The sequence below is a fragment of the Zootermopsis nevadensis genome, unplaced genomic scaffold (genome assembly GCF_977971745.1).
Source record: "Zootermopsis nevadensis isolate Lab colony 2312 unplaced genomic scaffold, Znev_1.0 Znev_ptg000024l, whole genome shotgun sequence".
NCBI classification, from domain to species: Eukaryota; Metazoa; Arthropoda; class Insecta; order Blattodea; family Termopsidae; genus Zootermopsis; species Zootermopsis nevadensis.
The window spans coordinates 12,933,750-12,945,301 of record NW_028259156.1 but is presented as its reverse complement, the minus strand read 5'-3'; the positions used below and the strand labels follow the sequence as shown (position 1 = coordinate 12,945,301).

The 11,552-nt window shown below is 35.5% G+C and overlaps 2 protein-coding genes across 10 annotated transcripts in view; both read right to left on the bottom strand.

The window, feature by feature from the left end:
- Positions 1–1,875, bottom strand: part of LOC110835461 (putative ATP-dependent RNA helicase DHX35) — a 28,829-nt gene extending 26,954 nt beyond the window's left edge. The window contains exons 1-2 of one of the 4 annotated variants that reach the window (XM_022075690.2): positions 1,484–1,875; positions 181–248 (exon numbers count right to left, since the gene is read on the bottom strand). In XM_022075690.2, the coding sequence (XP_021931382.2) occupies positions 181–220 (40 nt within the window). In that variant the 5' untranslated portion in view covers positions 221–248; positions 1,484–1,875. The other 3 variants (XM_022075691.2, XM_022075689.2, XM_087355530.1) reach the window with 3 other exon arrangements.
- A 3,077-nt stretch (positions 1,876–4,952) lies between these two features.
- LOC110835456 (uncharacterized) overlaps positions 4,953–11,552 on the bottom strand; it is a 49,232-nt gene continuing 42,632 nt past the window's right edge. For 5 of the 6 annotated variants that reach the window (XM_022075678.2, XM_022075679.2, XM_022075684.2 and 2 more), the window contains one exon: positions 4,953–8,053. In XM_022075678.2, coding sequence (XP_021931370.1) covers positions 7,996–8,053 — 58 coding nt within the window. In that variant the 3' untranslated portion in view covers positions 4,953–7,995. Of the gene's footprint in view, positions 8,054–11,230; positions 11,259–11,552 lie in introns of all 6 variants that reach the window. The other variant, XM_022075681.2, reaches the window with a different exon arrangement.

Sequence of the window (11,552 nt, the reverse complement as noted above, 5' to 3'; positions counted from 1 at the left end):
GGCGAAGTATCAGATAAAGAGCCTCATTATGTAACTTTCTTCATTATCCATTGCTTCCTATCTTGAAGGTAAAATGCAATGTCCAATGCCTTGTTCTCAAACACATGGAAGAGAGAGGATGACAGGCAGTTTCTTGCCCACATACAAAAATATGGAGCAATTGTATAACATAACACTTACCTGGTTTCAAAAACCTTGGCTTCACATCAGAAGAAAACATAACTCAATGTCCTTACAAACTGCAACATCTGTAATCAGAATAAAATTCATATGGCAAAAAAAGTTCATAGCATACGGAAGAAACTGAGAAAGAACTGTTACTGACTGAAATATGCCCAAGGCCCATGCAAAAATTTAGAACATGTATTATGCAAAGATAAACCACAACTACTCAAAAGTTACAATGACGTGTGAACTAGGTCGATGATGTAAAAAACCAAATAAATTCACAGAATTCTTGTTAATTCAAATACTGCTATCCACACCTAATCTTCATTAAACCAAAGATTAGACTGAATCCAGTTTGCCCATCCTTGTGCTAGAGAATTTGTAAATTTAAGTGAGAAGCCAGCAGTTACTCAGCTAGGCAAGAAATTCCCCTGCCTGTCCAATAACGTGTCAACCCTTCCTCCATTTTGTCAGTGCCCTTTACAGAAAAGGCTGGTTTAAATAGAGAAGCATCATCAATTTTCACAAAAAGAACACCTGTGGGCACAGGAACATCCTCATAGTATAATCCAATCTAGAAACTAGCAGCAGTTCAGTATATACCTTTCACATACACCTTGTATTTCAGAATCAATAAAGACCTGTGCCACACTGAAACTACATTTTTCAATATATTACTTATATCTTAACAGTGGTCACTCTAATATTCAAACAAATTATAATGCTAGTACAAAACACTTTTATAAATATAATAATAATGTATGAACAAAATTAGCATATTATGACTTATTTTTTGGCACATCTGAATCTAAATTGAGATGAAACAGCTATCCAATCCCAAGCTTTCATTAAAATGAAATTAAAACAAAATTGAACTAAAGTAAACAATCAACCTTCCACACCATCATGCATTGGGAGGGATTACCTACCCCCTCCCAATTACACAGTTCAGTGACCAGCAACCCAATTATGAATTCACAGGCATAACTACTTAAACACCATACCATAAACCTGCAAATAACGTAGCATTTATATTTAATTAGGATGTGTGAAAACACACCGTACACTTCACGTCTAAAATATATATGGGCAAAAATTAACGATTACACTTATTAGAACTTCTACGACTTGAAATATGTGAGTTTTCATTATTAATACAGTTTTGAACTTGCCTAAACAATATTAGGGCCTTACGAATCCTCTGTTCATTCTCTTTAACTATGCTGGAAAAACGCTATACTTGCTCACGTCCAATTTTGATGTAATCTATGTCACGACATCACCGACTGATTGTACACGTGACGCAATCACTCACCACTACAGTTTATGATTGGCCAAGCCCATTCTGCAGAAGGTAGAAGTTGTTTTCTGTGGAACGAAATTCCCCAAAAACAATTATTTCCTTGACGCCATCTTGACTATACCTTTGTCACTATTGGAGTGCAAATGATCCGTCCGAATCACAGATCTTACGAGTATTCTTAAGTGTCGCCTTCCCATAAACCAGCATTCTAGTCTCGTGGGCTCATAAACACAATGAAAGTGAACAATGGTGCCAAAAGTATAAAATATCCATTAATTTTTAATTTCGATTCGCAAGTGATGACCACATTCGTTCATCTGCTTTATATGACAACATGCATTTTCCCGTGGGTATAATAAATTCGTGTTCTGTACATTTCCTACAGAAAAATATTACATAGTTCCACTTTCCTCCACGCTCCCAACTACGGCAGCACACTTTAGCCTACAGGTAGCGCCACATAATTTATTTCTGTGGAACTGGATCAAACAGTAATACCAACATAACGATTGGTAACTCAATACAAGTTGGCAACGTGTCATATGACGTCACGAACATAATACTTTAATGTATCGAACTACACGATCTGGCATTAGTACTTCGTATTAATCCATAGCAGTAGCGACTGTCAAGAACTCAGTCAGTAATGACGCTAATTACCATCCACTTTACCAAACACACCCCATAGGGCTGTTAACTTTTACAAACATGAGAATGACTGTCTTCATTCATGGAAGAAATCCTTAAAGGTTTCGACCAAACTAATATTCTAAAACTATCAAATTCTGTAGGATTTGAGGTTTTCACTGTGGTCAGTTTGAAGGTGGCTGTCTTCTGAGTTGTTGCACCACAAAGTCTTTTAGAAGTTTACCAGACTACATGGCAGCTATTATCATAAACCCCTTCCCACTTATAAGTAAAGAAAACAAATCTATTCTAACCTTGAAATATCTTGCTTGTCTGAGCAATGATAAACCTTGTTTTTTTTCCATTAGAAGGAAGACTTCATCCACAGCATTACAGGTAAAACATAAAATAAAAACTTATAAATATAACCAAGTTCAGTCATTATAGAAACTAGCTATACAAGGTGCGATCGGAAAGTTTCAAGACTGTGTCAATAGAGGGCGAACCGGATGTAGTACGAGCTTCTGCCGCTAGGGGGTTCGGCCTATATTCATAGTGAATCAGTGTGCCAGCCAGCATCATCGAATTAGCATTTGTTTCTTAGTTACGGGCGTTTTGTTAGTGCATTACACCGACCCTCCTGCGATTTCGGAATGGCGGATTTTCATGAACAAAGAGTGTGCATCAAATTTTGCCAAAGACTCGCCAAAACGGCTACGGAAACCTATGAAATGCTAAAGCAAGCATTTGGGGAGTCCGCAATGGGTCGTGCACAAACTTTTGTGTGGCATTCACGTTTTAAAAATGGCCGAACCTCTGTCGATGATGACGAGCGTTCTGGACGACCATCTTCGAGCACAACGCCCGAAAGTGTTACGAAGATTCGGCAGGCCATTCACGAAGATCGACGTCGTACCATCAACGACTTGTGCGACATTGTTGGGATAGGCTATGGGACCTGTCAGCTGATTCTAAAGGAAGAACTCCACATGCGACGCATCGCAGCCAAGTTTGTGCCAAGGCTCCTGTCTGAGGACCAGAAGCAGAATCGACTTCTCGTTTGTCAGGAGCTCAAAGATCTTGCAAGAACCGACCCCAACTTCCTTTCTAAGGTTATCACAGGTGATGAAATCTGGGTTTACGGGTACGATCCGGAAACGAAGCAGCAATCTTCACAATGGAAGAGCCCATCGTCACCACAACCGAAGAGGGCAAGACAGGTCAAGAGCAATGTGAAGTCAATGCTGATCTGTTTTTTCGACCAGGAGGGGATCGTCCATAGGGAGTTTCTTCCTGCAGGTCAGACGGTCAATGCTGAATTTTACTGTGGGGTCCTGAGGCGGTTGCGTGAAGATGTGAGACGGAAGCGGCCGGCAAAGTGGCGCAACCACAACTGGCTGCTGCATCATGACAACGCGCCAGCGCACACCGCCCTCAAAGTTCGGCAGTTTTTGGCCTCAAACACCATGGCCGTCATCCCGCACCCTCCTTATTCGCCGGATTTAACTCCGTGTGACTTCTTCCTCTTCCCAAAGATGAAAATTCAGCTAAAGGGAAGGAGATTTGAGACGATAGAAGAGATTCAGGCAGAATCGCAGATGGTGCTTGACAGGCTGACAAAGAAAGATTTCCAGGAATGCTTCCAGGCTTGGCAGCGGCGCTGGGATCGTTGTGTTCACTCCCAGGGGAACTACTTCGAGGGTGATGGATGAATTTAATACCTGAGATAAGTGTATGGGTTTTTATAGGCGCAGTCTTGAAACTTTCCGATCGTACCTCGTATGCTGCTCAATGGGGTAAAATTTATGTTAAGGGCAAAGTTACTTCTCTTCATCACCACATCCAGAATGGCTCTGGTCCAAAATTGTTGTAACTTTACCTTAAACCTTTATGATGTGGTATGAAGACGCAGGCAACTTTGTAATTATATACTTCAAAACTTTTTGGCACCAGTTCGGAAAAATTGATATATGGCTAAAGAATAGCTCATACAGTTACACTGAAAAGAAACAATCTAGGAAATGCACACAAAGCATAACATTTCTTGTCAGGATTTGACCTTTGTAAATTACATCAGTAATATCGCAGTCAGAACTTCATATGTGGTTGTGTGGATGCATGTCTTGCTGAGGTTTCCCCACCAAATGACTTACAAATGCTAAAAACCATTTAGGTCATCCTGTCTCTTGCTGTTTTTAAATTTCAATCAAAACTGGAATGCGTTAGCATATTTTAGTAAAACTCCTCAGCATCAAATTTCATGGACATCACTTCAGTGGTTATCAAGTTGTAACACAGAGACAGGCAGGCAAACATGGAAAAATAGAAACACTTCTAGCTGCAAATGCACCTAAAAAGATTAAGTATTTGAAAGACTTATTCCGAATTGTAACATGCTTTACAATCATGATACCATAATTCAGCATACGAGCATTTGTATTAGAACCATTCACTCCCCCCCCCCCCCAAAAAAAAAAAAAAAAAACCCATCAAGAACAAATCTTGGGGTATTGTCAGATTATGTCTGTATACAAAGAAATCAATGAATATAATACATACAAAAATTTTACGTAGTTGAACCATGTGACTGGCAATAAACACTAGTGTATAAAAGTAATGGTTTTAACAGGTCTTTCTATATAGAATCGGACTTATACAAGTTTTGTAGAATGACAATTCTTAAGACTCACAGCATTTCAGTCTTGTTACTGCAAGAAGAAAATAATTCATGACCTGGTATAAATAACCAAGTTCTGCGAACAGAAGTCTACGAAGCTAAACATTTTCACTCAACGGACTGACCTGTCTTCAATGTATTCAGCTAGTTCTACAGACTGACATTTAAAAGCCTACGTAACATAAATAAAAGCATTTATTGATGACAAAACCTAAGTACATTTCAGCATAACATTTTCAGCTGGGAATCCTTTCAACAGGTTTCGTTACTTTCTAATGTGGAAATAATTTTCATGATTATCATATTATACCAGAAATGATCACATGTGTTACATCTCTAAAAATACAAATTAGAAAGAAATTAACATAACATTTGTAATAAAAACAAACATTCAGCTTTTCTTAAATGTCAAAATAGCAGATGTGAAATTCAACATATCAGTTTGTGGCAGGAAAAACATTTTGAACAATCCCATTGTCTCGTAGTTCTTTAATTACAATAGGCACATAAATAAAAATTTCAGTGAATCTAATGAAGTATGTTAATACATATTTTAATTATATTAACAATTCATATTTACTATTATAATACCAAAAGCACCAATTACATTAATTATAATACAATAATAATTTTAGGAAACTATTTCAAAATGTACAAAACTTCTTTTCTCACAGTTGGGTCTACTGTTGTGCTCATTAATATCACTGCTTGCATATCCTTTTCATTCTTTGCATTAGTATATTTGTGCAGGATTACATACATATTCAGAAAACAAGGTGATAGAGGGTTTTAAGTTGAATCTGTCATTCATCAACTTGTACCAAAGTTCTTTCATGCACATTTTCTGTTCTAATTACAGTGCTCAAAATGGAAAATTGACATTCTTCTGACTGTTGCCTCATTTCCAAAATAGCATTATTCTCTTGATATTTATTAAACATCCAAATTTCTGTTCATAAAATTCCTCAAAATTGCTCTTTCCTTTGAAACCAATTTTGTCTTTAAAAAACATATATTTCCAATAATATCTGTGGATAATTCATCTATCTTTCAAAAAATTACAGAAGAATGTATTTGTTGTACAACTACAATTTTCTGTTAGAAAACGATGTAACAAATCTAAGCACAACAGCTAATGTCTTCCATTAATTTTGTTTTAAAATTTATAACAAATAAACAGAATTGCAAAAAACTTCTGTGTTATTCAAAACATAATTATCAAATACATTTCTGAAATATTGCTGCCTCATTCAAGATACTGAATTATGTTAACTTTGAGCACTGATGTAAATACAGTGAATACATGTTTCTTATATACTATCACATGTCTTTTCATACTAACAGGCATTGGATTACAACAGTTACCTTACTGAACCATACTTCAAAGCTTGTGAAGTTTCATCTTCATTCCACAATATCATAACAGAAACAAATCTTTAATAAATATAGTATATACAACAGGTTACCTATATGTATGTAACCTTTAGGCACAAATCTTCATGGAAATAATAATGGCCGACTTCAGTCATTATCCCATAATGATAATTATAGTTCCTTTGTGCAGAAAATGAAGGGTCATTCTTAGAATCAAAACTTGTATTCATCCACATCACATTCTTCGTGCAAACATGAAACTGAAATAGGCAGCTAGAGTCATGATTTTATTTAGTTTTGTTGAGGAATTAAAGAGTACAATGGAAGCCAAAAATATGTATAATAAAATAATGGTAATGATATAAAACCAAGAGACATTGGAACTTCCATGTTTGTGTACAGCTTAATGCTTTTCTTGTCTCAGAAATAAGTATTTATCTTACACAGCCAAAAGTTGCTACTCCTACTGCTTCAGTCAGTGGCGAAGAAAGGTCTACTTATTTAAATAGCCTTCAACCACCCTCCTCATAGATACCCTTAGAACATGTTATATTAAGAAAATCAATGTTATGTATCAGAAATGTAGAATCATTAGTTTCCACAAATTATCTGCAAAATAAAACCTGTCTTGTAAAAATAACACAATATGTGTTATAATATTGACAAACTGACCACTTGCTCATGTAGTAACCATGGCTTTAATAAAATAAGTTCCCCTTTATCTTCCCCTAAAATACCATGGTCCCATTTGTAAACAAAACACATCATGTCATCATCAACACATCGTGACCTTATTGTCACTAATATAAAGTGTGTTATGAATCTGAATAAAACTTTCAGCTGTCAGAAAAATGAAATGGAAGGAATTTGCAGGGTTGCGAGGAAGATTATATCCTAATTAGTAATGTAATCGTACTATACATAATTTGTATTTGTTCCATAAGCAGTAATAATACCGAAAATATAACATGTCTTTTATTAATACAAGGATGCCATATATGTACGAAAGAAGCTTCAGAGATAGATTACCTAACTTCTAATATAGTTATAAGTAATTCAATGATCCATAAGTAATTAAGATTTTGTATATTAAGGCAAGCAACCCTACAAAAATTGTCGTAATTGTGTTAGAGGTTCATAACTTCCAATATTATGTTAACATATAAAATTTCAGATTGTATGCAGCAGACATTTTAAAATGTAATTAATCGAAGTTAAACATTTGACTAAAAATTATACTCATATAAAACTGGTATGGAGAACAAGTAACTGTTCATATTTAAAAACTGATTCAAAGATGATGTTTTCTATTTTTGGTGCTAATACAACCACAATACATACAATAGTAAAAATATTCTCAGTATCAATCCACAGTTACGGGATATAAAGTATAGAATACTTTTTGGTTGTGAAACAATTGGGAATAACTGGAATAGTGCATGGCTTCACAGTTCACATGGAAAACAGAAACAAATCCAGTATCAGCAATATAAGTACATTACTTAAGTTGGAGGACCCTTTCTCCTCTTGAGAGCTCTTTTATTTCACTGTATTATTTACAAAACTATTGAGAACTGAATAATAAGGAAGACCTAGTGAGGTCATGAATCAGGTGCAGCTAGCTATTTTGCATATATCAGTCACATTGTTTTTTCTGAAGCAGTTGGTACCATTATATTATGCATACGGCAGTAAGAAGCAGTAGTCAAGCACAGCTGTTGCTTCACTAGTGGCTTTAATTAAAATTAATAACATATTCATTACAGTCTGTTTCTTTAGTTAACTCACCACATAGCAGGAGTTAGTTTTATTTTATATTCACATTTGCAGAATTACTTCACCACTTTTAACTATTCTTTAATTGAAGAATTCGCCTGTCCATGTAGGGACTCTGAATGTACGCACTGAAACAGAAATTAAAACACCTCTGTCAACAGGTAAAGCAAAAAAAAATATTTCTATGCACTTAGGAAATGTAATGCTGTAGCACGAGTTTCATACCACCTTTACTTTGTAATAACATAAGCAAAGAAATGGGAAATTCCACTCCTGGAATGTTAATTTTAGTACCATGATTTTATTTACCAAATAGTAATACAGTCGGAATAAAATATTCTCAGTTTTCAATAACTGCTATCCGGAGTATGGTTTAAACCTGCTCATTATAACCTATTCTCAAAGACTCAGTCAAAAAAGAATAATCTGTCAGGCTATGATTGTCTTCATCCCCCCCTCCTCAAAAAGGGCTTTCCTATAAAGTGTTTGTAATATATTTCTTGTGTCTTCCATGCATTTGTCACTCCCTGCCAACCATAATTTCCTTTGCCAATAATATTCATATACAACGGATAAAATTATAACTTAGTATATTGTTTATTTCTGCGACAACTGACACAAAGACTACATTCGCATTACTTATAATAAGAATATTATGAATATATTTAATTTATTTCATAAAGTGAGGCTAATCCTTCTTGCCTTTCATATCCTCTTCACATTCAAGAGCATACAGTTTAAAACCTTAAATCCTGAATAGGTTTTTATCGAGGTGTAAGCCAACCACTTAGTACTATGATAAGACCTCAAAAAAATGAAAAATTTATAAGAACAAACATAAATCTCAAACCAGACATATGGGACATAAACTTATGTAACACATGTATAAATATAAGGTTAAGCTGAAACAGACACACAAGTGCATGTGAAGGTAAAGTCACCACATAATGCAGATGTTAAGGGGAACAGAGGTAAAGTTCCACACATTCTCACCTTAGCATTAAATGGAGGTAAATGGTTATTTTCACGTTCAGGACATTTTATGCCTGAGAAATGAATCTCTGGTACCCACTGGACAGAATGCTATGTGGGCCCCAGCTGAATCAGGTGGTAAGAACCAGTAATACTTTAATAACTAGTATAAGATAGGCTCTTTCAAACATGATAATGAACCTTCAGGTTCCATAACACAGGAAATTTCTTTGTTAACTAAGCAACCCTTAGCTTTTCAAAAAGGACTCTCCTCCACAGAGTTAGTTAATGTCATGCAATCCTGTTTTAAATCCATTTGTACATAACACTCAAAACAAATTCAAGATTCATATAAATTAGAAAGAGGGTCCCAGAAGTCACACAACCTGAAATTTAGCTAAATATCTGGCATGCCCTGTGACAACACCTGATTCATTGTCATTCCAACAAGCCAGTGGCTTCTCCATATTCATTGCTCTGTGGTAAATTATTTGTGTAACAAGCATCACCCCATTTTAAACACTGCAGTGTGTTTTTATTGTTGAACACTATTTTCGAATACTTATATGGAGCAGTAGAACAGCACATCAGATGTTGCCATACCAAATAAGTCAATTATTTCTTGATCTGTTAATCACAGGTGCCACTTATAGATTTTCTATGCATATGTTGAAAACAGATGAGTTATGTCCCCAATTGGGAGGGGGGCACTTTTAACAAGTGGCAAAATTATCTATTTACCACCTTAATATGTAATTATGATGTAATATGTGCAATAAATATGACATTCAGCTTTGAATTATGTGACTTTCGGGACACTCCATATTATTAATCAACTCAATAAAAGTATAGTGAGGGTTATAATTTTCAAAAGCTGGTGCCACATATTATGTGTTATAAGATGATAAGTATCAATAAACTCAGTTTAAAAATGCTCATTACAGTAAAGATTATTATAAAATGCTTGTGTACAAATCAAAGTTCTTAATGTTAAATACATAACTTTTTCATACACAGTTTTAAACTGCAGTATTAACTAGACATAGATAAAGGGTCAATCAGTTAACACAGCAATTAATTTACTTAGGGTGGCCATTGTGCTAAGTGAGCTTAGTTGAAATTTGGGTGACCAGACATCCTGTTTTAACGGAATAATCCATTTTGTCATCTACGCAAAGTAAAAAATTCCCTTTTTAATTATTTGTGACTAAAATATTTGAAATGATTGTGAAAACATTTAGAAATCCTATATAAATTTGTTAGTCAAATCAAGACAAACAGGAAAATCCCTCCCCCAGCAGGAATTGATTCGTTGACATCCAGCCTGTAGTCATTCAATGAATGAGCTACTCTGGCTCACAACGTAATCTCAAAGGCTAGAAGCATTTGAGCCACATATTTGGTTTATTCATTTTGAGGCAGTTAAAACCATTCAGCTGAAGCATTATGTAGAGTAAATTATGGTAACAATTCATTGGTAAGACAAATCAGAATTTAAGATAGTATAATTTTGGACTCCTTCAGTGGCATGTTCTGCACCCTCTTACAATATTTAAAATTTTAAGATTAAAAATCTTTAAATATTTATGCTATCCCTTATTGTTTGACGCTCTTAATAAAGGACCAAAACAGAATGAAACATACTGTCCACCGACCACAAGAAAATCCCCGCGGAGGGAAGTCGGTTCTGGTGCGGTGCAGGGGGAATGTTTACCATCAGGTGGACTAGAGGGCTGCTACTGGTGGGAAGTGTAACACGCCAGAGTTTTACACTAACTACACACAGACTGAAAACATCAAGCCGTTAAGAGTAGCGTGTAGTGAGTGCACTTCTAATGTGTTCTGTGGGTGTTGCGATAATATTCTAGATTCAATCACTGTGCCACTGTGAGGTAATCTTAAAGCTGAACCTATTAGAACACATTAAAGCCTGTTGTCTGTTGTTCATCCAGTGGTTATGGAATGAATGCTTTTAGGATGGGTAATAGCAACTCGTCACTCACCGCGAAATCTTGCGCATGCGCGTATATAAAATTCCTAGCGGGGATTTTCTCCTGGTCTGTGGACTGTAACTTGTAGTTTATTTTTCCCATGGCACTAACAGAATCTAACACTGACTTCTTATTGGGAAATTTAGAAACCCAGAAGAATCTACTGCATTAAGAGACTATATATCAACCTAGCAAGTAGAATCTAATACTGCAGATATGGCCACCCTAACCATAACAAAACAAACAATGGGTCCATACTAAAACACATTCCAAAGGATTATATAAGAAAGATTTGCTATCCATCTTCAAACAACATGCCATTTGAGGAGGCATCAAGCTTACCTATTCACTCAGTACAGGCAGTAGAGACCAGGAATAGGAAAAAAGAATTTCACATTAAAATATTGTAAAGGAAATTATATCAATCAAATACGGTAAACTAAAAGGTTGTAACCAAATCTTATCTCACTCTTTTATAAATTAAGGAAATGGTGAAAGCCCAAGTGCATTTTATAACAGCCATAATACACAGGCAAGAATTTCTTTCATTGGGGACAAAACGTATTTCAATGGAAGCATTAACCTTTATCATCCTCATGTCACATCGTATGCAAAGACCAGCTTTAAGTGCGTCACACTACATACTACTAACCTGTCAACCATA